Source organism: Podarcis cretensis (assembly GCF_951804945.1).
Source record: "Podarcis cretensis genome assembly, chromosome: Z".
NCBI lineage: Eukaryota > Metazoa > Chordata > Lepidosauria > Squamata > Lacertidae > Podarcis > Podarcis cretensis.
Window position 1 is genome coordinate 50,980,488 of NC_137184.1, and position 26,227 is coordinate 51,006,714.

At 49.6% G+C, this 26,227-nt stretch overlaps 1 protein-coding gene across 1 annotated transcript in view; it reads right to left on the reverse strand.

The window, feature by feature from the left end:
* LOC307208274 (small ribosomal subunit protein eS4-like) overlaps window positions 1-26,227 on the reverse strand; it is a 52,756-nt gene that overhangs the window by 1,006 nt on the left and 25,523 nt on the right. Inside the window, 4 exon segments of the mRNA XM_079962930.1 lie at window positions 235-406; window positions 781-878; window positions 1,021-1,036; window positions 1,040-1,201. Coding sequence (XP_079819056.1) covers window positions 235-406; window positions 781-878; window positions 1,021-1,036; window positions 1,040-1,201 — 448 coding nt within the window.

Genomic DNA, 26,227 nt, shown 5'->3' on the forward strand with positions numbered 1-26,227 from the left:
GGCGGAATTGGGACTGGCAGGGGGGACAGATTAGATAGATAGATAGATAGATAGATAGATAGATAGATAGACAGACAGACAGACAGACAGACATATGCATATATATGGAAATAATAAAATAAAACTGCTTCAAAAAATATGGGTGCTCTGGAAGGGAGCCTCCAGGGCCAGAGGCAGTCTCCCCCCATTGGGGAAGGATTCTCGCGCTCTCGACACGCTCAGAGGAACCACTACCTGTGTCAAACTTGATGAAGTCGGTGATCTTGCCCGTCTGCAGGTCAACCTGGACGGTGTCATTGACCTTGACCAGGGGGTCCGGGTAGCGGATGGTGCGGGCGTCGTGCGTCACCAGGCGGGGGGTGCCCTTGGTGCCCACCAGGATACGGCGCACCTTGCACAGCTTGTACTGCTGGGAGGAATGGGAGAAATCTGTCCTTTTGTCAATATTAAGAAAAGGCTTCCTCAACCTTGCCCCTCTAGATGTTTTTGAGACTACAATTCTCATCATCCCTGACCACTGGTCCTGCTATCTAGTGATCATGGGAGTTGTAGGCCAAAAGCATCTGGAGGGCAGAAGTTGAGGAAGCCTGATTAAGAGGATACCAGAAAGCTGAGTCTTTTTGTAAAAACGGGATTTGAATCTGGTCTAACTCATGAGGGATTTAAATCACAAAAGTACTCCGAGCACTGATCATTCCTTCCTCTGGTTGTCCATCTTAAGCCAGCAAGGCTGAGTCTTTCGGTAAGAAAAGGATTCAAATCGAGTCCCCCAATTCTCACCTTGGCCTCCTCGGGGCTGATGCGGTGCACGGCAAAGCGCCCCTTGGTGTCATAAACCAGGCGGAAGTGCTCTCCCGTCTTCTTGATGCTGATCACGTCTGTGGGGAGAGAGGGCAGTCATTACAGTGGGATGCCAGTGTGGTGCAACTGTCACGTAAACCCAGTTTTCCGCCCTGCAGAATGTCCCACCGCTGGAAATCGAGCATTTCAAACCCTGCTACTAGAAACCTAGGGCCTCACCCATGAAGCCCGCCGGTTAGGTGATGTCAGTGCGAACCTTGCCATCAATCTTGACAAAGCGCTGCATGCAGATCTTCTTGACCTCGTCGCCCATCAGGGCATATTTGAGCCGGTTGCGGAGGAAAATCACGAGCGGGAGACACTCGCGCAACTTGTGGGGTCCTGTCGACGGGCGCGGCGCCTAGAACCCCAAAAAGAAAAGGGAAGGTTACAGGGCGGCTGTAATGGAGTATGGGGTTGCTTGTGCGTAAAGCGCAAACTGCTCCAGGCTGAGTAGTTTGGACAAAACTTTCCCCCCAGGCTGGACAGTCAGTACACCATGACTGTCTCAATCACTGGAAGAATCTGTCAGTGGGCGTTTCCTGAATTTCTTCCAACATAAGAGTTCTTTCACACCCAATCGTCGTCTCCCTTCTCTGCGCGAAAGCTGTCTGCGCAGAGTGGGCGTCCCCAGAGGAGGTCCTGTGCTCTCCCCGCTGGTTTCACTGGAAGAGTCCTGGAGCCTTCTCTCCGCAGCTCCCTCGGACTTCCCTTTCTCCCTGGTGTCACCTCTATCTCCTTCCCCAGCGGAAGCGTCCTCTCTCCCTTTGCTGGTTCCCTTTCCAGCATCATCATTAGGGAGCCTCAGCGCCACCCTTGACTGATGGCAGTTCCCTGACATCCACCTCCCTCCCAGGGCCCTCCCCACCCCCGCCCCGGTTCCTGGGCGGTGAAGTGGGAAACCCCTGGAACGAACTATCCCCTTCCTCAGATGATTCAAACATCGTTTTCCACCTGCTGCTGTTCCTGTCCTCTGCCCAATCTCCCCAATCTGACTCTTCCTCTGATACCGCCCTTCCCTTTCCCTCTGAAGGAGGATACCCCACAAATTCTTCTTCATCATCCGTGGTTCCAAATTGCTCTTCCCAAAATCTTGCCAATGGTTTCGGCTTCTTTGGAAACCGGCGATGAAACTCCCCCAGCAGACACTCATCCCTTATCTCTCCTGCAGGCACCCACGCGTTTTCTGACTCAGGCTCTCCCTCCCAAGCTACCAAATATTCCACCTGCTTCCCCTTCCACCTTGAGTCAAGTATTTCTGCTGCTTGACTACTGAGTTCCCTCTCCTCCACCTCTGGGTGACTGGGGATTTCTCTCTCTCACCCCGGAAACTCCCTCCCTTCTTGGTATGGTGAAAGTAAAGACCGGTGGAACACCGGATGCAATTTCATGTTGGTTGGCAGTTTTAGCCGGAAAGCCACAGGGTTCACCTGCTGCGTGACCTCAAAAGGTCCCAGCCTCCTTGGCCGTAATTTTTTACAACCTCCCTTGAACGGTAGCCCTTTGGTTGATAACCACACCCGGTCCCCAACCCTTATTGTCTCCCCTTCTCTGCGGTGCTTGTCTGCCTGCCTTTTGTACTCTTCTTTGGCCCTCTCCAGGTTCATTTTAAGCTGCTGGTGTAAGGCCTCCATTTCTTCCACAAATTGCTCTGCCGCAGGTACACTCCACCTCCCCTCCACCTCCCCTGGGAAGGCTCTGGGGTGACACCTGTAATTGGCCATGAAAGGACTCATCCCCATGGACACATGCTCCGCGTTATTATAAGCAAATTCAGCCAGCGCCAGCTTTTCCACCCAGTCGTTCTCTCTCTCGCCGACGTAACATTGTAGGTACTGTTGGAGTATGCTATTGGCCCTTTCCGCTTGCCCGTTGGTTTCTGGGTGACGAGCCGTCGAGAAACTCACCTCAACTTGAAGCAAGCTCATGAGCTTCCTCCAGAACCTGGAAGTGAATTGCCTTCCTCTGTCGGATAAAACCCTCAAGGGGGTGCCATGCAACCAAAAAACGTGATCCACAAACAGCCTAGCTGTTTCTTCTGTCGATACTGCATGCGAGCAAGCAATGAAATGGCACATCTTGGTCAACAGGTCCACTACCACCATGACCGCTGTTTTCCCCCTGGACCTGGGCAAATTGGTCATAAAATCTATGGATACCACCTCCCATGGCTTCCCCGGAGTGGGCAAGGGTTCTAGTAACCCTGCGGGTGCTGCTTTCTCCCCCTTAGCCTGCTGGCATTGGTCGCATCCCCTCACGTATTCCCGCACGTCTTCCCTTACTCTTGGCCACCAGAACTCCCTGGTAACAAGCAACATGGTCTTGTGCTGACCAAAGTGCCCCGTCATGGGGTTGTCATGAGATTGCTTGAGTACCCTCCTCCTCAAATCCCCCTCTGGTATGTACAATGCTCCCCTGTAATACAATGCTCCATCCTTTTCCTGAAAACCCCCTTGATTTTCACCCGCTTCCTGGAGCTCCCTGATCTTGGTTTGTGCGTACTCGTCGTCCCTCGTCAACCCCGCCAATTCCCTTTTCCTAACCAATACTCCCCCACACACCCATCGGTCCTCGGGTATTATGTGTCGTACTTCTGGTGCCCCCTCTCCTTCTAAGTATTCTGGTTTCCGGGATAGGGCGTGTGCTCGGACGTTTTATTTTCCCGGTATGTACCGTATCTCAAAAGAAAATTTGAAAAACTCCTGAGCCCACCGCATCTGTCTCTAGTTGAGAACCCTTGCAGTCCTCCAGTATTCCAGGTTCTTATGGTCCGTGCACACCTGGATCTTGTGTTGAGCCCCTATCAACAAATGTCTCCAGCGTCGGAACACTTCATGAATAGCAAGCAGTTCCCTGTCATACACCGTGTAGTTTTGTTCTGATTTGCTCAACTTCCTCGAGAAAAAGGCGCACGGAGCAAAATGGCGCCTACCGCTCTGTCTGACGCATCTGTCTCCACCCTCATTGGCTTCTGCAGGTCCACGTGCAAGAGCTGCTCTTCCGAAGCGAACGTTCCTTTTAGTTTCTCAAAGGATTGCTGTGCCTCTGCCGTCCACACGAACTTCTTCTTGCCACTGAGACAATCGGTGATTGGTGCAGTCAAGTGCGCGAAGTTCTTGATGAACTTCCTGTAGAAATTTGCAAACCCCAGGAACCTCTGCACGTCCTTTCAGTTCTTAGGAGTCTTCCATTCCAGCACCGCCTGCACCTTGCTTGGGTCCAAGGCTAACCCCTTGTCTGACAACCTGTAACCCAGGAATTCGACCTCTCAGGCGTGGAATTGGCACTTCTCCAATTTCACCCACAACTGGTGCTCCTGCAACTTCTTCAGCACTTCTCTGACATCTTTTACATGCTGTTCCTTGTTCTCCGAGTAGATCAGGACGTCATCTAGGAAAGCCACACAGTTCTTGTACAAGAGGGACCCCAACACGTGGTGCATGAACCCTTGAAAACATGCTGAGCCCGATTGTAATCCGAAGGGCATAACTAGGTACTCAAAGGCTCCCAGGGGGGTGAACATAGTAGTCTTCCATTCATCCCCTTCCCTTATCCTAATTAAATTGTACGCCCCTCGAAGATCCAACTTGGTAAAAACCTTTCCCTTCCTTACCCTGGTCAAAATGTCTTCGATTCTGGGCACTGGGAAGGTCACCGGCTCCGATATTGAGTTTAACCTCCTGTAATCACAAATTAATCTCAGTTCTTTTGAGTCTCTCTTTTCCACGAAAAACACTGGACTGCCCCCCGCCGCCCTCGATTCTCTTATAAAACCCCTCTTCAGGTTCTTGTCTATAAACTTACGCAACTCCTGCATTTCCCTGTCCGACATGGCGTACAGCTTACCCACTGGCAGCTGAGCCCCTGGGAGTAGGTTGATTTGACAGTCAAAGGGCCTATGGGGGGGCAGCCTATCTGCCTCCTTCTCACTGAAGACTTCTTTCAAATCAGCGTATTGTGGTGGTATCCTCACCTTTTCCTCCGCCTCCAACCCTGCCACTCTGGCTACGGCCATCCTCGGGATCTCCCCCCCCGTGGCAGTGTTCTACACAGTGAGCTGACCCAAAGGATACTGTGCGCTGGTGCCATCCCACCACCGGATCATGCAGCGCCAACCAGCTCATTCCCAGTATGATTAGCGGCCCGGCCAGTGTGGCTACATGAAATGCAATTGTCTCAGTATGCCTAGAGACTCGCATCTTCATGGGAGGAGTTTGGTGTGTCACTTCTCCCCCCAGGAGTTCCCTCCCATCTATGGTCGTAACTTGCAAGGGGCGCTCCAAGGGCAACAGCTGCAGTTGGTGCTCTAGTGCAAAGTCCCTGCTAAAGAAATTGCAGGAACTGCCTGAGTCCAGCAGTGCCTTCACCTTAATAGGATGTCCATTGGGTAGCTCTAGCTCCATCTCTATGGCTATGGCCAGTCCGGGGGGGTCTGGTTTGGGCACTCTTACTGGTTGTTTGCCTGGCTGCTGTGCCCCTTGATCGGCAGCCAAGCGCTCTCGTTTCCCTGCTGTGAATGCCCCTCCTCCTCACTGCCCGCGGCCCCCACCATCCCTTGCCAAGCCTTTCTCTGCGGGCACACCCTGGCAAAATGTCCCGGCTGTTGGCAGAGGAAACACTTTCTGGTCGCTTTCCCCTCCTTTTTGCGCACCTCGCCGGAGTTTGAAACCCCCCCCCCCGCGCGCCTCCGATTTCCATTGGCTCCTCTGGCTGGGAAGGTTGCCCCGGCATTTCAGGAATCCGGTTGTCATGCCAACGCTCTGCTTTCCCTTCCCGCCTCTCCAAAGCCCGCACTTCGTGTCGTATTCCAATCGCCAGCGCCATTTTGGTCAGCTGATCCATCGATTGCGGGCGGGGCGAGCGGGAAAGTTCGTCCTTAACCCAGGGGGCTAAGCCTTCCTCAAACAGCATCTGAATAGGTTCCCAACTCACTTCCCACCCAAGTTCGTGGATTAGCATAGAAAACCGCGACCAGTACTCTCTAACTGATTGGCTCCCTTGCTTGCAAGCCATCAGCTCTCTGCGCCCCAAGCTCTGCTCCAGCTCACTCGAAAACATGTGATCCATGGCGCTAAAAAACTTCTTCAGGTCTTTTAATGCAGCATTGTCCAATGCCATCAAGGGTCTAACCCAATCCCTGGCGCCGCCTTCAAGATGCCCAATCACGAAGGCAACTCTTGCACCATCATCCACAAAATCATCATACTGCAGTTCCAGCGCATACTGCACCTCCGTCTTAAAACCATTATAGTCCCTCGGGTCGCCCCCAAACTTATGCACCAGTCCCGGTACCTTCCTTCCAATGGGGGTGGGTTTCCCCTGAGCATCCTGAGTCCGCCTTTCATCTAGCCGCGCCGCTAGTAAAGCCAGCTGTTGCTCCAAATCTCTGTTTCTCTCCTCCAGAGTTGGTCCTCCCCTGGCTCCCTCTCCGGCGCCTGCTACTCCTGTCAGACTCATGATGTTCCCTCCGCACAAACAATGTCAAGGACTGACGGATTGCTGTAATGGGGTATGGGGTTGCTTGTGCGTAAAGCGCAAACTGCTCCAGGCTGAGTAGTTTGGACAAAACTTTCCCCCCAGGTTGGACAGTCAGTACACCATGACTGTCTCAATCACTGGAAGAATCCGTCAGTGGGCGTTTCCTGAATTTCTTCCAACATAAGAGTTCTTTCACACCCAATCGTCGTCTCCCTTCTCTGCGCGAAAGCTGTCTGCGCAGAGTGGGCGTCCCCAGAGGAGGTCCTGTGCTCTCCCCGCTGGTTTCACTGGAAGAGTCCTGGAGCCTTCTCTCCGCAGCTCCCTCAGACTCCCCTTTCTCCCTGGTGTCACCTCTATCTCCTTCCCCAGCGGAAGCGTCCTCTCTCCCTTTGCTGGTTCCCTCTCCTGCATCATCATTAGGGAGCCTCAGCGCCACCCTTGACTCTGATGGCAGTTCCCTGACAGCGGCAAACCTAGAGCGCCTGAAACTGCAACTCCCAGAATCCTGTTGGCCTTGTTGCTATTATTATTATGATGCAACCGTGAGAAAATATCTGAAGGCAGCTGTCAGGGACTCAGCGGGAGCGCAGGGAGGAGAGGAGATGGAGAGCGAGGGGGAGCAATCAGAGGGCAGCGTAGGAGAGGATGACAGCAGCCCAATAGATTCCGTGAGCCTCTCCAGCGAATCGGAAGATTCACAGAAGGGGGCGCCGATGGGCAGGGCAAGGGGGGACCCAAGGGGGACACCCCAGAAACAAGGGGCCAGCGGGGACTCCCAGAGCAGCAGTTGGAAATCAGGACCAGCTTCCCCACCAGAGCGTAGTGGGGGGGAGGAGTCCCAGGTATCAGAGCCCACATATTCACCACCAGCGAGAGAAGAGGAGTCAGGGGTGGCCACGCCTCCATCGGAGAGCGAGGGAACGGTCAAGAGGAAAGTTGCAGGCTGGGCGCGCGCGCCTAGTTCAAAGGTACAGGCGAGCGGCACAGAAGGTAGCCCGGATAGGGAACCAGGTCCTAAAGCCCGCCGGAAGGAGGGGGAAGAATCATCAGGGTCAGCGTCAGAGGAGTCCAGGAAGGATGAGACCCTAGCGGGCAGGAGGGCCCAGAGGAGAAAGGAACTTAGGAAGAGGTGGAGCAAGGCGAGAGTCTTAAACTTGTGTGGAAGGGGCGGAGACTCAGACGGGACTTCGCCGGTCTAGGGTTGAGACGTAGAGCTGCGCGCTTTATGTGCCCGCCGAGTCACCAAGTCCGCAGGCTTCAGGTAGAACCCTTCTCCAGCGGTGTCGATTCCCTCCGGAGCTCGGAGGGAATCCGCCATTAACCAGATCGCGCTAACCCCCCGACCCACGAAGAGCCTTTTTAAAGGCTGCGGAGAGGGTATGGGGAGTGGCGTGGTGCTGTGAGTGGACCGCTACTGCAGTGGAGCGAAGCCGCGAGCCATGGCCGGAGACCGCTGACTTTCTTCCCTGAAATTCGGACTTTAATTAATCCGTGAGTAAATTGGAACTTGGACCTTAAAATTTCTATCCTTGAATTCGGTACGATCGGGGGATGTGCTAAAGGGAAGTCCGCACCCCCCCCCCCCCGCTTACAGAAGATTTAAAGCAAGGATCGGAGAACTAAGGTGGAGAGTTTTGTCTTTTTGGTGTTTTTTAAAAGATAATATTTTCATGAATTTGACAGAAGAAGATTTGTGCTGGAGAGTAAAAGTGGAATTTTAGAAGCTTTTGTTTAAACCCCCCCAGACCCGGGAGTGTCCTCTATGTGAGCTGGAGAAAAAGGAACAAGGAGTCTGACAGCTGTCAAAGGAGCTGTCAAACGGGCAGTGAAAGTTAAAGATCTTATTATTTAACACCTTTTCTGGACTAAATTTGTTATATTTGAACTAAATTGGTTGGAAACAAAGTAGTGAAATAACACGGTAACGGACTGTTGGGAAAAGACTAATAAGTAACCAGAATCCCCCTAGGGGAAACATTGAAACACTACAATGGCTGCAGATGGAAAATTACAGGCAGAGATAGAAAGAATGTTCTTTCTTGTGGGAAAGTTGCAGGAGCAGACTACGGCTATGAGTAAACAACTTATAACCTTGAACTCTAAAATGAGTGACTCTGCTGAAGGCACAATGGACTTGACCGGGAAAAAATCTGCAGCTGAATTAGAAGAGATAACCTCGGAACAGGAGGAGAGGGAACAAGGGCCAGTACAGATGGAGATTACCAACCAGAAGCCTACATTGTCAGAACACAAAGAAGAAGACCTTTGGATTACAAATCTGCGAAAGATGCGAAAGAGGAGGGAGGAAGCCCCTGGAACACTTGGAATATTTGAATTTAAAAGAAACAAGAAATATGATTGGGGCTTCCTCTTTGAGTATGGATTAGCTGACCTTTCGCAGCAGCTGGTACCAAGTACTTTGGATGGAAGAAAATTTGATGAGACTGAGCTAGAACTCCTTCGAGACCCGAGGACCAACAAAGAGGGCTACCAACAAAATCGGCAGAGAGAGACTGACAGAGATTTAAAGGCCTCAGACGTGAGGAATCCAGGCTAAAAACTGTTTTTGTGGACATGGGGACATTGGGAAGGGACAGAAACCGGGGCGGGGGGGGAAAGAAAAAGAATTTTTAAAAAAATGTTTATGACCTTTGTGTTTGATTATTATGACCTATTTTTAAGATAAAAGGGAAATTCGTGGAAGGAATTCGAGTCGACCTTAGAAAAGGATTTAATATTTATAAGAAAATTGGATAAGCAAAATTTGGCCAAGTAAAAAGAATTAAGTATTTCTTTAAATATATATATATATAATAATAATATGTAAAGGATGAGAGATATGAACTTGCTGAGCTAATTTAATTGAATTAGGATGTATGAAGGGGGGGTGGGGGAGGTCAAGAACTGGGGTTAGGAAAGTAAGGAAATGTAACTTCATATGTGTTGTCTTTGTCTGTGTGTGTGTCTGTGTTTATAAAATGTGAAAATTCAATAAAAATTTTATAAAAAAAAAGAGACGTAGAGCTGCGCGCTGCGGCTTTAAAATGGAAACTGAACCTCAATAAAGACTTTTGTACATAACTACAGCCTAGCGTTGGTCCTCTGTGAGCTGGGACCTGGAGGCAGCTCTGACAGCAGCCATCTCTAGGGAAGCTTTTTCATGTGTATTATTTTTTAAAAAATCTATTTATAAAATATAGACAGACTTCCACTGGTCATGGAAGCTCAATAATCTATGTATTTATTTATTTAGTGTTTTATTCATGCATTTTCCCAGATGTTATTTTACATCCCTTCATTGTTTCGTCAGAATGTTCGACCGACTCACTAACTTATCCTTCCCCAAGATCCTTTATTTTTCTACATATTGTTATTTTGATCTATAATGTTGTGTTAGTTTCTCTATAACTTGTTATTATGCATTGTGTTCTAATTTTGCATTTTTCTGCTATAAACTATCCCGGGATGAACGGCGGGATTTAATAAGAAACCACAAAGAATTTATAGATTTAATATAAATTTATAGACTTAATAAGAAACCACAAGAAATTTATAGATTTAATAAACAACCACAAGGAATTGAATATGTAAATAAGGGAAAAAAATTAAGGGTAAGGCGTTTAATAAAGAAGGTAAAACGAAGAAGCCCAGGTGCAAACTAACGCCTGAAGTGCAAGGCTCCCCTTTTAAAAAGGCTTGTAAAGGACTTCCAGTCGGATCACGAGGTGGAAGCAGGCGAGTTTTCCCTCGGGAGAGGGTGACTTGCTCCAAAGAGGCAAAGGGGGGTGCTACAAGGGCGCTGTAGCCCCCCAAAACCCACTGAAAGGAGATTCAGTGGATCAGGATCCCAGCGCTGTCAGAAGAGCGATTCTCCCGGCCGCCAGGTATCCCCTTTAAGAGGAGACGAGAACGGCGGAGCAGAAGGGCCGACAGCAGGACACCATTGCCAGCTTCCAGGAGCGAAGCCCCGAGCCTGCCTACCGGAGCGAGCGGCTTTCCAAATCAAAGAATTCGAATTGGCAACTTTAAAAAAGGATTAAAAAATAGCAGATTAGGTCCTAATTCGATACAGACAAGGGACAAACAGGAGGTCAACCTTGTCTGAACTCCAAAGAATACACAGAGACTATTTACAGAGCGAACGGAATCGTGAGTACAAAACAAACGGGGGTGGTTTTCGGCAAAAAGATCTATCCCCTGCGTGGATGTAAAAAAACTATTTGGACTTGAGGGGACAGAAGACATTCTTTTTATTTCCCTGACTTTGGTTGTGTTTTTTTATCTGAGAGATATATTAAAACGTCGGAAAAAGGATCCCCGGTGACGGAGTATTCTATATTACTTTCGATTTCAAAAAAGAACTGTGCAACAAGTTTTGAAGCTTCATTTCTAACTTATAATATTCATCTTCACCTTTGAAAAGACATAGATAAAGAAGAGAAGACTTATTTTTGTGTTTGATTTGGTTGGACTGTGGATTATAGCTGATTTAAATATAACAGAGGTGCTTTCTATTTTAACTCTGATGGTGGGAGAAAGAAAGACCGCCCCTCTCTGTCCCCTTTGTTAAAGGGAACAAAGAATCGCCATTTTAAGAGACCCTTGGATATCGGGACTTGCTTTGCTTTCTCTTTTTCGTCATTTTAAGAAACCTTTGTACATCAGGGTTTGCTTTGTTTTTTGTTTTTTCATTTATCTTCCTGGAGATTACCGTCTTTTCCTGTAATGAGTTGTGGAAACTATTTTTTCTTTTTCTTTTTGGGAACTTATAATTTTTGTTATGGGTTAAAGCCTCAGCGCCTAGGGCTTGCCGATCGAAAGGTCGGCGGTTCGAATCCCTGCGGCGGGGTGCGCTCCCGCTGCTCGGTCCCAGCGCCTGCCAACCTAGCAGTTCGAAAGCACCTCCGGGTGCAAGTAGATAAATAGGGACCGCTTACCAGCGGGAAGGTAAACGGCGTTTCCGTGTGCGGCTCTGGCTCTGGCTCTGGCTCTGGCCAGAGCAGCTATGTCACGCTGGCCACGTGACCCGGAAGTGGCTCCGGACAGCGCTGGCCCCTGGCCTCTTAAGTGAGATGGGCGCACAACCCCAGAGTCTGTCAAGACTGGCCCGTACGGGCAGGGGTACCTTTACCTTTTACCTAATTTTTGTTATTGAGAGCAGAGCCTGGGACTAATTGACGGTTGGAGATCCAAGGGTTTTAAGGATTACAATTTTTTGCTTTTGTTTTATAATCGGAAGCGGATTACAAATACATTGGTGGAGTGGGATATAATTACAAATATACCAAATATTGGATTTGGCCATCCAAGAGGCGGGAAAAAAAGAAGAATTTAAATATACAAATTCTGTGATTGGTTTTTCATTTAAGTATTACAACAACACCACTGCGTTAAGTAACTTGGTTGGATAAGTTTCGAGCACCCCCTAGTGGATTTTTATGGTTATAGACATTAAATTATATAATTGGTAACTATTTGATTAACTCCCCCTGGTGGATAAATCTAGTGGTCCAACTTAATTTTTCTTTTTTGTTAGTTTGGAAATGACGTATACACAAAAGAAAGGAGAAGGCACACCAGCAGAAAGGAAAAGTTCTAAACAAGAATCTGATCTTAAAGGAGAATTAATAAAGATGTTTACTGATCTTAAAGCAGAGCTTAAATCAGAAATACACAAAAGCGAGAAAAATATTGAGGCAAAATTGGAACAAGTGGATAAAAAAATAGATGTGACGGTGGAAAAAATAGATGAAACTATTAATGAAATTAAGGGTCAGATGAAAGATATGCCAAAAAGGACACAAAATTTAGAAGAGGGGGCTAAAAAGAATAAAATGGAGATTAAAGAACTGAAGAAGGGGGAGGAAAAAAATTAAAGCAGAGGTGTTAGAAGTTAACAAAATTCAAGAAGAATTGTGGGACGCTATTGCAATGAATGAACTGAGACAAAGGGAGACTAATCTGAGATTCAGATTGGTCCCAGAAACACAAGGAGAAGAAATAAAGGATAAATTGATTAAGGAAATTGCTATTTGGATGGAGATGCAAGAAGAAGATGTGGCAAAGACGGTACATAATGCCTTTAGAATCAAACTAAGGACAAATAAAGCGAAGAAATTCCCAGGAGATTGTTTGGTAATATTTAGAGATAGAGAAATGAGAAATTTAATTTTGCAAAAAAATAGGGAGAGAAGATTGAATATTAGGGGGAATAACATAATCATTTTTAAAGACGTCCCACTTCACCTGCTGAAAAAACGCAACCAATACCAACAGTTAGTGCAAGCTCTCATGAAAAACAATATTGAATTTAGATGGGAGTTCCCAGAAGGACTTTCATTTGCTTACAAAGGGAAAAGACACAGAATAACAAGACTGGATGAACTGGATAAATTTTTGAGAAGGTACAAAGAATTGGGAAGTGAAGAAACTGCACCAATGGGGGCAGGAGCTGAAGGAGAAGATTCGCAAGATTCGGATGAGGAGAAGGTAGAGGAAGAGGAGGAAGAGGGGAAAATAAATTAAAGACTATTATTAAAAACTACAGTGGTGCCTCACAAGATGAAAATAATCCGTTCTGCGATTCTCTTCGTCTAGCGGTTTTTTCGTCTTGCAAAGCAAGCCCATTGACAGCTTAGCGGCTTAGCGCTATTAGCGGCTTAGCGGCTTTTAGCGATTTATCAGCTTAGCGGATCAGCTGATAAGCGGCTTAGCGGCTTAGAAAAAGGGGGGAAAGGGAAAAAAAGTTGGAAAAACTCACAAGACATTTCGTCTTGCGAAGCAAGCCCATAGAGAAATTCGTTTTGCGAAGCGCCTCCAAAACGAAAAACCCTTTCGTCTAGCGGGTTTTTCGTCTTGCGAGGCGTTCGTCTTGCGGGGCACCACTGTAATCAGAAGATATTATAGCGTTGAAATTATGGACCTGGAATGTTAATGGGATAAATGAGAAAAAAACAACGAAATAAAATTCAACAATATTTGAAAAAACTAAATTTGGATATTATTTGTTTGCAAGAGACTCATGTGATGAAGAGACATAGAAAAAATTTGGTAAATAAAAAATTAGGGAACGAATTTATTTCATCGAACAAAATAAAAAAAGATAAGTGGTTCTATATATTAAAAATAAAATAGAAGCCCACCAGATTTTTAAAGATGAAGAAGGTAGAATTGTGGCAGTACAAGTCAAATGGCAAGGTGAAAAAATAATAATCGTCGGAGTGTATGCACCTAATGAAAACAAAACGGACTTTTTCAGAGACTTAGAAGAGAAATTATTTGAATATATTGATCAAAAAATTATAATAATGGGTGATATGAACGCAGTGGTCTCAATGGAGATGGATAGATTAAGAGCATCAGGAAAATCAAAAGAAGTGAAGTTACCAAATACTTTTTTTTTGATGGCAGAGAATTGTAATTTAATTGATATCTGGAGATTAAAACACCCATTGGAAAAACAGTTTACCTATCAATCAGAAGCAAATCAATCAATGTCAAGAATCGACCAAATATGGATAACAAATGATCTTACAACAAGAATCTTAAAGATTGAAATACAACCTAAGGTGCTTTCGGACCATAATCCAATAAAATGTACCTTAAAAGGATTTGAAGAAAAATCTTTCCGATGGAGAATAAACGAAAATCTTTTTGATGATCAAAAAATAGTAGAGAATGCGCAAAAACATATGAGGGATTATTTTATAAACAATATGAATCAAGGAACAAAAACAAGTATAGTTTGGGACGCTGGAAAAGCAGTTATGAGAGGTTTCTTTATACAACAGAATGCAATTAAAAACAAATATAGAGAGAAAGGGAAAAAAGAAATCTTAAAACAAATTATGGAAAATGAGAAGAAACTTATTGATAGACATAATGATAAAAAATTGAAACTTAACATAAAAACATTACAAGCGCAATTCTCTATGATAATAAACAAGGAAGTGGAATGGAACATCAAAAGGATGAGACAAAAGAACTTTGAAAATGCAAATAAATCTGGGAAACTATTAGCGTGGCAGATCAAAAAAAGGAAAGAACAAAGTATGGTACATAAGATTGTGGTTGAAGATAAAGAGATTGAGGACCCGAAAGGAATAAGGAAAGGATTTGTGAACTTTTATAGACAATTATACAAGAAGAAGGAGAAAGATAATCTAAAGAAAATAGAAAAATACTTGAAAGGGGTGCAGAAAATTCTGACGAAAGAGAAAAGTAAACTAAATGAAAGAATAGAAATAGAAGAAATAAGAAATGCAATTAAAGAATTAAAAAGTGGAAAGACCCCAGGGCCGGATGGATTTAGTGCAAGATTTTACAAAGAAATGAAGGACATCCTAGTTGTACCACTGAGAGAAGTAATGAATGATATATTAACAAAAAGAGAGATACCAGAAACCTGGAAAGAAGCATATATTACCTTAATACCCAAGCAAGACTCAGATTTATCTCAAGTTAAGAATTATAGGCCGATTTCGCTTCTAAATAATGATTACAAAGTGTTTGCTAATATATTAGCAAATAGGATGAAAAAAGTGTTGAAGGGTTTGATACATGAAGACCAAGCAGGTTTTCTTCCTGGCAGACAAATGAAAGATAATATTAGGAATGTAATTAACGTTTTGGAATATTTGAATGCCAGGAATGATAAGCAAGCTATGTTGATATTTGTGGATGCGGAAAAGGCCTTTGATAATATTTCTTGGGAATTTATGTTAAAAAACTTTGAAATGATGGATATTGGACAAGGAATTATGAATGGTATAGGGGAAATATATAGAGACCAATGCTGTAAAGAAAAATATTGCATAGGAACCTGGAATGTAAGAACCATGAACCTGGGTAAGTTGGATGTGGTCAAAAATGAGATGGCAAGAATAAATATTGACATCCTGGGCATCAGTGAGCTAAAATGGACGGGAATGGGCGAATTTAGTTCGGATGACCATCATATCTACTACTGTGGGCAAGAAACCCGCAAAAGAAATGGAGTGGCCCTCATAGTCAACAAAAGAGTTGCGAAAGCAGTACTGGGTTGCAATCTCAAAAATGATAGAATGATCTCGATACGAATCCAAGGCAGACCTTTTAACATAACAGTAATCCAAGTTTATGCACCAACTACTGGTGTGGAAGAAACTGAAATTGATCAATTCTATGAAGACTTACAACACCTAATAGAAGTGACACCAAAGAAGGATGTTCTTCTCATTATAGGAGATTGGAATGCTAAAGTAGGGAACCAAGAGATAAAAGGAACAACTGGCAAGTTTGGCCTTGGAGAGCAAAATGAAGCAGGGCAAAGGCTAATAGAGTTCTGTCAAGAGAACAAGCTGGTCATCACAAACACACTTTTCCAACAACACAAGAGACGACTCTACACGTGGACATCACCAGATGGGCAGCATCGAAATCAGATTGATAATATTCTCTGCAGCCAAAGATGGAGAAGCTCGATACAGTCAGCAAAAACAAGACCTGGAGCTGACTGTGGCTCAGATCATCAGCTTCTTATAGCAAAATTCAAGCTTAAACTGAAGAAAGTAGGAAAAACCATTGGGCCGGTAAGATACTGTCAGGGAACTGCCATCGGAAGAACAGGTGGTGGAAAGGCTCCAGGAGAATAGCAGAGACACTACAGCAGAAGAGGGAACCAGTAGGGGGGGGTGCAGGAGCTCCAAGGGAAAGGGAGTCGGAGGGGAGTCTCTGGGATACTTCCAGTGAGAACAGTGAGGAGGTATCAGGACCCCCTTTGGGGACCCCCATCCCTCGCTGGAAACTGTCACGCAGAGAATCCAGGAGACGCGTTTCCGTTAAACAGCTTTTATGTTGGAAACGTTTCCGCAGACGCCCACTGTCAGATTCTACCAGCGACTGACGGAGCCATGCCAAAGGGCTCCGCTCAAGGCAGAGATTTACTACCCGGAGTAATCTCTGAGGGATCAAGCTTTTACGCGCAAGCAGCTCATTATCCCATCACAGCAATCTGACAGTCACTGAAAGCAGCTTGTGCAAGGAGAGGTATCATGAGCAACCCAGCCGGAGCCGGAGATGGGGGAGCAGCTGCAGCCGGTCCAAGCCTGGAAGAAAGGTACAGGATGTTGGAGGTCCAGTTAGCTCTGCAAACGGCTAGGCTTGAGGAGAGGAGGGCTCATGATGCAGAAAAGGGAAAAGCCACCCAACTCCCGAGGAAGGTGCCAGGACTGGTGCAGAAGTTTGGGGGTGATCCCAGGAACTATCAAGCCTTTAGGACAGAGATGCAATATGCCCTCAATCTGCAGTTTGATGATTTTCCTGATGAGGAATCGAGGGTAGCGTTTGTGATTGGCCATCTCGAAGGGGGGGGCTAAACACTGGGTGAGACCCCTAATGGCAGCCAATAATGAGGTCCTAAAGGACACAAGGAAGTTTTTTCGCGCCATGGATCTGATGTTCTCCAGCGAGATTGAGCAGGGAGTGGCGCTGTCAGGGACTCAGCGGGAGCGCAGGGAGGAGAGGAGATAGAGAGCGAGGGGGAGCAATCTGAGGGCAGCGTAGGAGAATATGACAGCAGCCTGATAGATTCCATGAGCCTCTCCAGCGAATCGGAAGATTCACAGAAGGGGGCGCCGATGGGCAGGGCAAGGGGCGACCCAAGGGGGACACCCCAGAAGCAAGGGGCCAGCGGGGACTCCCAGAGCAGCAGTTGGAAATCAGGACCAGCTTCCCCACCAGAGCGTAGTGGGGGGGAGGAGTCCCAGGTGTCAGAGCCCACATATGCACCACCAGCGAGAGAAGATGAGTCAGGGTTGACCACGCCTCCATCGGAGAGCGAGTTAACGGTCAAGAGGAAAGTTGCAGGCTGGGCGCGCGCGCCAAGTTCAAAGGTACAGGCGAGCGGCACAGAAGGTAGCCCGGATAGGGAACCAGGTCCTAAAGCCCGCCGGAAGGAGGGGCAAGAATCGTCAGGGTCAGCGTCAGAGGAGTCCAGGAAGGATGAGACCCTAGCGGGCAGGAGGGCCCAGAGGAGAAAGGAACTTAGGAAGAGGTGGAGCAAGGCGAGGGTCTTAAACTGGTGTGGAAGGGGAGGAGACTCAGACGGGACTTCGCCGGTCTAAGGTCGAGACGTAGAGCTGCACGCTGCGGCTTTAAAATGGAAACTGAATCTCAATAAAGACTTTTGTACATAACTACAGCCTAGCGTTGGTCCTCTGTGAGCTGGGACCTGGAGGCAGCTCTGACAGTAAGTCCCGTCACAACTCAAAGTACCTCGCAACGTGAGAGGACGCAGCGAGGGGCGAAGATTGGTGCTTCGCGAGTTCACAAAAGCAGCACAAGATGACTACAGAAGAACGACTGGCAGCTTTGCAAGATGCCGTGGTACAACTTAACGCAGAAATACGAGCGGCAAAGAGGAGAGAAGAGGAATCAGATGCTGTCTGCAAGGATCTGCAAAACAGGTTGGAAATGTTGACTAAACAGGGGCCACCGGGAGCCAAATCAGAAGGGATCGGGCTCGGGAAGAGAGGGGGGAGCCTGGTGTCGCATTTCGATGGGAGTCTGCAGCAATATCCTAACTTCAGAGCAGACGTAGTTTTTGCGCTAAAGTTGCTGGAGAAGGACTTTAGAGATGAGCAGGAGAAAGTAGGCTTCATACTAACGCATCTCCATGGAGAAGCAAAAGCGTGGTTGCGCAATCTGTGGAGAGATAATGATCCAGCCCTCCAAAACGCAAAAGCCTTCATTAAGGCAATGGACGATTGTTTTTTATCGGAGATAGATGTGGATGTCGCTAGAAAAGAGATTCACGGTTTGAAACAAGGCAGAGCCACTGTAAGGCAATATCATTCCCGCTTTTTTGCATTGGTCAACGCGCTGGGATGGGAAAAAGACTCAGCGTCCGTCAGGGACCTCTTCTGGGAGGGGCTAAACGGGGCTGTGAAAGACGAAATCGCAAGGGGGGAGAGACCACGGAGCACTCAAGAAGTGATCCAGAAGGCGCTGACGATTGGTGTGCGGCTGGAAGAACGTCCCTGGAGCAAAGATGAAGGGCGTTGGGGATGCACGCCAGCAAGGGCACCTCCTTTCTTTCCCAGAGACTCAGCGCGCGCTCAATCCACGCCTCCACTGGGAGGGGGAGAGGAGCCGATGGAGATAGGTGGTGCCAAGGCTCAGTCAGCGACCAGAGCCCTCACACCAGGAGCAGCCAAGGTGAAGCCTCCTAGAGGGAACAGGAAGTGTTACATCTGCGAAAGTGCTCAGCATATGGCAAAAGAGTGCCCCCAGAGGCTCCGCAAGCACAATGCAGCCTCAGCAAAAGTAACAGAAGCAGCTCAGCAGAGGGAACCGCAGCAGGGAAACGACGAAGTCTGGCTGGAAGCAGAGCCGCTGGGGCCCAGTCAGACGAGTCAGTGAAGCAGTCCCCAGGAATCTTACAGCCCACAGACCCCCTCCCGCCCAAACCAGTGGTGCAGCTCACCGCAACACTCCAGCTTCCCAATGGGCTCACCATGGAAGTCCCTATTACCATTGACTCTGGTAGCAATGCAGACTTTATAGGAGTGGATTTCATCAAGCAACATAGCATAGCGCTCCTGCCTGCCGCGATGCCCCTGAAAGTAGTGACAGTCGATGGAAGAGAATTGCTGGGGGGACAGGTGGTACAGCAAACGCCGCCAATGGTGATGCGCATTGGAAATCACCGCGAAGTCATCAGCTTCAACGTCACCCAACTGTCAGACACGCCCATAGTGTTGGGCATAAGCTGGTTGGACAGGCACAGCCCGGCATTGGCATGGTACCAGCGTAAATTGACCTTCTGCTCCTCCTACTGCGCAGAACATTGCATCATGACTAACCAGGAGGACGAGGGGCAAGAGGATGACCCACAGCTACAACTGGGCATGCTGCAAGCGGTACCCGACAAGTACAAGGCATTTTTGGAGGTCTTCTGCAAGAAGGAAGCGGACAAGCTGCCTCCCCACAGACCCTACGACTGCAAGATTGACCTCCTGCTGGGGGCAACGCTGCCGACCGGAAAACTGTACTCAATGTCTGAAGATGAACTGCAAGAGCTCAGGGAGTTCATAGATCACAATTTGAAGCGGGGCTTCATCCGAGAATCCAAAGCAGTGGGGGGCAGTCCTGTGTTCTTTGTGAAGAAAAAAGACACGCCCCAGAAGAGGCTAGTAGTTGATTTCAGAATTTTAAACTCGAAAACCAAGCCCACGGCTTTCCCGATGCCCAAGATCGACGACTTGCTTGCGACGGTGAGGAAGGGACGCATCTTCACCAAGTTGGATCTACGAGGGGCGTACAATCTTATACGCATGCGGGAGGGCGACGAGTGGAAGACGGCCATGTTCACGCCCTTGGGCACCTATGAGTATAGGGTTATGCCCTTTGGTTTACAAAATGGCTCCCACTGCTTCCAAGCCTTCATGCATCACGTGTTAGCGGGGCTCCTCTACAAGAAGTGCGTCTGCTTCCTGGACGACATTCTGATCTTCTCGGAATCGCAGGAGGCTCACGAGAGAGATGTCAAGGAAGTCCTGCAAAGACTACGGGAGCACAGGCTTTACGCCAAGCTGGAGAAATGCCAGTTCGACACGACGGAGGTGGATTTCCTGGGCTACAAGCTGTCCGACAAGGGAATCGCCATGGACAGCGCCAAGGTACGATCAGTACTGGACTGGAAGAGCCCGCGCAATCGGAAGGAGGTCCAGAGGTTTGTCGGCTTTGCTAACTTTTATCGCAAGTTCATCAAGGGTTTCGCTATGCAGACGGCGGCCATCACGGACACCCTCAGCTCCAAGAAGAAGAAGTTCATCTGGACGGAGCAGGCGGAGCAGTCCTTTCAGAAACTCAAGCGTCTTTTCGCTTCCGAGGAACAACTGCTGCATGTGAACCCCAGCAAACCCATGAGGGTGGAGACGGATGCCTCCGACAGAGCCGTGGGGGCAGTCCTGTTGCAGCGAGACCCGCAAGGGGATTGGAGGCCGTGTGCTTTCTACTCCAGGAAACTCAGCAAGTCGGAGCAGAACTACACCATCTGGGACAGAGAGTTGCTGGCCATTCATGCAGCATTCAAGGCGTGGCGGCACTTCCTCATCGGAGCCAAACACACGGTGCAAGTTCGCACGGACCATAAGAACCTGGAGTACTGGCGCACGGCGCGGTTCCTGAACCAGAGACACATCCGCTGGGCGGAGTTCTTTGCGGATTTCGACTTCAGGATAGAATATATCCCCGGAGACAACAACATCATGGCTGATGCGCTATCCAGGAAGCCTCAGTATCTGGAGGAAGCAGCACCGGTAGCGGCCAAACACATTTTCGCACCCAAGGCGTGGGCATGCGCTTCAGCCACCGTAGACCTGGAAGCGATACGACGCGAGCTGCGAACAGATTCCTTCGCGCGCTCCAAGATGGAGGAGGTGCGCAGCGGCACGGCAAAGGACGATGAGTTCCATATACGCGACGGACTGCTCCTCCGCAAGGGGGCCATCTACGTACCGGGAGATGAACTCCGCGCGACAGTACTGCAACAGCTACACGACGCACCCAGCGCCGGACATTTCGGCAAGGAAAAGACGGTGGAATTAGTAGCCAGAGACTTTTGGTGGCCCAAGATGCGGGGAGAAGTCGCGGATTACGTCACGAGGTGCGACACCTGCCAAAGGGCCAAGCCAGTACACAGACCGCTGGCGGGACTGTTAGAACCGCTACAGACCCCGTCCGAACCGTGGGAGAGGGTAGCCTTGGACTTTGTCACTGACCTGCCCAGCTCGAGGGGCAAAGCAGCAGTACTCGTGGTAGTCGACATGTTCACCAAGATGGCGCACTTCATTCCTTGCGCGAAGGTGGCCACAGCGGAACAGACAGCCAAGCTGTTCATAGACCACGTGTTCAAGGTACACGGCCTGCCACGGTCTATCCTGTCCGACAGGGGGCGCCAGTTCATCTCGAGTTTCTGGCGGAAGCTGATGGGGATCCTGAACGTCAAGGTCAACCTAGCGTCGGCAAGACACCCGCAGACCAACGGACAAGCGGAGAGGGTCAACGCCGTCATGCAGCAGTACCTGAGATGTTACGCCAACCAGCAGCCCTCAACCTGGGTGGACTACCTGCCCCTGGCCGAGTTTGCCTACAACAACACACAACACGTGTCCACGGGGGTGACACCGTTTTTCGCCAACCACGGGCGACATCCCAGGACCTTCCCGGGCTTAGAGAAAGAGGGGGAGGGGGAGCCACAGGGAGCAGAGGCATTGGCAGAGGAGTTACAGGAGGTCCATGAACAGCTCCGTAGACAGTTAGACCTAGCAAAACACGTATACAAGATGCAAGCAGACAAACACAGAAGAGTGGGGGAGGACATACAGGTAGGGGACTGGGTCTGGTTAGCGGCCCAGGCAGTGCCGGCCAGATCCTTAGCTAAGAAGAAGCTAGGACACAAGCAGTTGGGTCCTTACCTAGTCGAGGCACAGATCAACCCAGTGGCTTTCCGTTTGACACTACCGGAGGGTTCCAGAATGCACCCGGTCTTTCATAGATCGGTGCTAACGCCCTACAAGGCACCTCACAGGTTTCAGGAGCCAGGGACAGCTCCCAGTCCGCTTAGAGATGCACCCATGACAGGGGGGTCGCCGAGGGCGGGGCCACTCAACGAGGTGACGGAGATTTTGGACTCGAGATGGGGGGAAGAGGGAGTCGAATATCTCATCGCAAGGGAAGGTGCCCCCGCCAGCGCCAACAGCTGGGTGCCGTACTATGCGGTGGAGGAGCACTACCTCAAAGACGAGTTCCACGCACTCTTCCCACACAGGCCCATGCCGGAGGATTATTTTGACGAATATCTTTTCACCCCCACACTCTCAGCCAGTACGTTTCAGGGGTTCTCCTCGGCTGAGGAGACGGTTCCAGAGACTACCTCGCCGGAGGGGTCGGTCTCAGACTTGGGTGCGGAACGCTCTTATTGGTGGGACACTCAACCCGAGGAGGAGTGGCGCAGGAGACTGCTCAGAGGGCCCTGGCACGCAGACTCCCCAGAGGAAATGGGGGAACAAGGGGGCATGGACGGGTTGGGGGAGGATCCTGGGTTCGAGCATGCCGGCAACGAGATGGAAGCGGAGGAGAGCGACGTCGATGTACCCGTCACGGACTGGCAGCATGCCAGGGGGGAAGACCTGTATCCGGCATGCACCCCCACAGCATTGGAGCACCCGGAACCCACGCCAGAAGAGGGGGAGGGGGGAAGGGGGGGCTTCGAGGGGGGGATGGATGTCAGGGACTCAGCGGGAGCGCAGGGAGGAGAGGAGATAGAGAGCGAGGGGGAGCAATCCGAGGGCAGCGTAGGAGAATATGACAGCAGCCCGAGAGATTCCATGAGCCTCTCCAGCGAATCGGAAGATTCACAGAAGGGGGCGCCAATGGGCAGGGCAAGGGGGGACCCAAGGGGGACACCCCAGAAGCAAGGGGCCAGCGGGGACTCCCAGAGCAGCAGTTGGAAATCAGGACCAGCTTCCCCACCAGAGCGTAGTGGGGGGGAGGAGTCCCAGGTGTCAGAGCCCACATATGCACCACCAGCGAGAGAAGATGAGTCAGGGTTGACCACGCCTCCATCGGAAAGCGAGTTAACGGTCAAGAGGAAAGTTGCAGGCTGGGTGCGCACGCCAAGTTCAAAGGTACAGGCGAGCGGCACAGAAGGTAGCCCGGATAGGGAACCAGGTCCTAAAGCCCGCCGGAAGGAGGGGCAAGAATCGTCAGGGTCAGCGTCAGAGGAGTCCAGGAAGGATGAGACCCTAGCGGGCAGGAGGGCCCAGAGGAGAAAGGAACTTAGGAAGAGGTGGAGCAAGGCGAGGGTCTTAAACTGGTGTGGAAGGGGAGGAGACTCAGACAGGACTTCGCCGGTCTAAGGTCGAGACGTAGAGCTGCACACTGCGGCTTTAAAATGGAAACTGAATCTCAATAAAGACTTTTGTACATAACTACAGCCTAGCGTTGGTCCTCTGTGAGCTGGGACCTGGAGGCAGCTCTGACAGGCGCGCAGACAGTTAATGGCGTGTAAACAAGGGAACCGATCTGTCCGTGAGTACTGGACTGAGTTCACCATGTTGATGCATAAATTAGGTTGGGATTTGTCAGCGGAACCGATACAAATGCTGTTCGAAGAAGGACTATCTTCGGCAGTGAAAGACGAACTTTCCCGGGCGCCCAGGTCTATGGACCATCTGACTAAATCCGCGCTGGCCATAGGAGCACGCCAGGAGGCCAGAGCCCTGGAGAAGCGGGAAGGGAAAGGGGAGCGTTGGAGGGATTTCCGCATTCCAGAGATTCCAGAGCAGCCTTCCCTGCCAGCAGAGCCGATGGAAATTGGAACAGCGCGCGCGCGCGCAGTTTCAAACCCCAGTGAAGGGCGGAAGAAGGAGGGAAAAGGCGCCAAGAAATGTTTTCTCTGCCAACAGCCAGGTCACTTTGCCAGAGTTTGTCCGCAAAGAAAGGAATGGCAAGGGATGGCGGGAGCTGTTGGGGAGGAGGCAGAGGGAGCTAAGGAGCAAGTAAAAGCCAACGCCTGGCTGCCACCATCGGGGCACAGCAGCCAGGCCAAGGAACAGTGAATGTGCCCACGCCAGAACCCCCAAGACCAGCTCTTGTAATAGAGGTGTTGCTAGAGCTGGCAAACGGACACCCACTAAAGGTGAAGGCGCTATTGGACTCAGGCAGCTCCTGCAACTTTATGAGTAAGGAGTTTGCAGCCGAACACCAGATACAGACTATACCCTTAAATAACCCTCTGCAGGTGACCACGATTGATGGGAGGGAGTTGTTGGGAGGAGCTGTTAACCAGCAGACGGTCCCCATGATAATGAGGGTGGCAAGGCACACAGAACTGATAGCGTTTAATATAGCCACCTTGGGAGGAGCACCCATTATTTTGGGAATGAGCTGGCTAGCGCTGCATGATCCGCTAGTGGGATGGCACCAGAGGGTGGTTTCCTTTGGGTCAGCGCATTGCCTGGCATATTGCACGGAGAGGGAGAGCCAAGTAGGCACCCAAGCCACGCTAGCAAGGATGGAAGTAGCAGACCCAGGGAGGGTACCACGACAATACGCCGACTTGGCTAACGTCTTCAGCGAAAGAGAAGCAGATAAACTACCCCCGCACAGACCCTTTGACTGTCAAATCAACTTACTCCCAGGAGCACAATTGCCAGTGGGCAAGCTGTATGCAATGTCAGACAGGGAGATGCAGGAGTTAAGGGAGTTTATAGACAAGAACCTCAAGCGAGGGTTCATCAGAGAGTCACGAGCGGTGGGGGGTAGTCCAGTGTTTTTTGTGGACAAAAGAAATACAGATAAACCGAGATTGGTCGTAGACTTCAGGGCCCTAAATGCTGTGTCCGAACCAGTGGCTTTCCCCATGCCCAGGATCGATGACATTCTGACCAGGGTGAGGAAAGGGAAGATTTTTACCAAGCTGGACCTAAGGGGGGCGTACAACCTGATACGTATGAGAAAGGGAGACGAGTGGAAAACCACTATGTTCACCCCTTTGGGGGCCTTTGAATACCTCGTTATGCCCTTCGGCCTCCAGGGGGGGGTCGGCCGTTTTTCAATCATTCATGAATCACGTCCTAGGACCATTGCTTTACAAGAACTGCGCAGCGTTCTTAGATGACGTACTAGTGTACTCAGAGAATGAGGAGCAGCATGTGCGAGATGTACGAGAGGTACTGAGCAAACTGCAAGAAAACCAGCTGTGGGTGAAACTGGAGAAGTGTCAGTTTCACGCCAGAGAGGTGGAATTCCTGGGGTACCGGTTGTCAGACAAGGGACTGGCCATGGATCCTAGCAAAGTTCAAGCAGTACTGGAATGGAAACCACCGAAAACTAAGAAAGACGTGCAAAGGTTCTTGGGTTTCGGAAACTTCTATCGGAAGTTCATCAAGAACTTTGCCCACTTAACGACGCCCATCACGGATTGTCTCAGCAGTAAGAAGAAATTTGTCTGGACAGAAGAAGCGCAGCAAGCGTTTGAAAGGTTAAAGAGGGCGTTCGCTTCGGAAGAACAACTCTTACACGTGGATCTGCAGCAGCCAATGAGAGTGGAGACCGACGCGTCAGACAGAGCGGTGGGCGCCATGCTCCTACAGCCGGGAAAAGATACGTCAGAATGGAGACCGTGTGCCTTCTTCTCGCGGAAGTTGAACAAATCCGAGAGGAACTATACAGTGTACGACAGAGAATTACTCGCCATCCATGAAGCGTTTCGGAAATGGCGACACCTGTTGATTGGGGCGCAGCACAAGGTTCAAGTGCGGACAGACCACAAAAATCTAGAATACTGGAGAACGGCCCGAGTACTGAACCAGAGACAAGTAAGATGGGCGCAAGAGTTCTCCAAGTTCAATTTTGAAATTCGCTACGTGCCAGGGCCAGAGAACGTCAGGGCGGACGCTCTCTCCAGAAAACCTGAGTACTTGGAGGGGGAGGGAGCGGCGGAGGAAAGACATATCATCCCCGAGGACCACTGGGTTTGTGGGGCGGCATTGGTGGGGCAAAGAGAACTGGTGGAGGGTACCGAGAACGATGAATACGCCCAAGAAAAGCTCAGGGAACTCAGGGGAAAAGGGGAGAACACAGGGGGTTTTGAGGAAAGGAACGGAAAATTGTATTACAAAGGGGCACTCTACATACCAGATGGGGAACTAAGAGGCCGAGTGCTCAGACAGTTACACGACAGCCCCACGGCGGGGCACTTCGGGCAGCACAAAACCATGTGGTTGGTTACCAGGGAGTTTTGGTGGCCCAAGGTGAGGGAAGACGTACGGGAGTATGTCCGGGGATGCGACAGGTGCCAAAGAGCAAAAGGAGAGAGGCTGGCACCAGCGGGGCTATTAGAACCCTTACCCACACCAGAAAG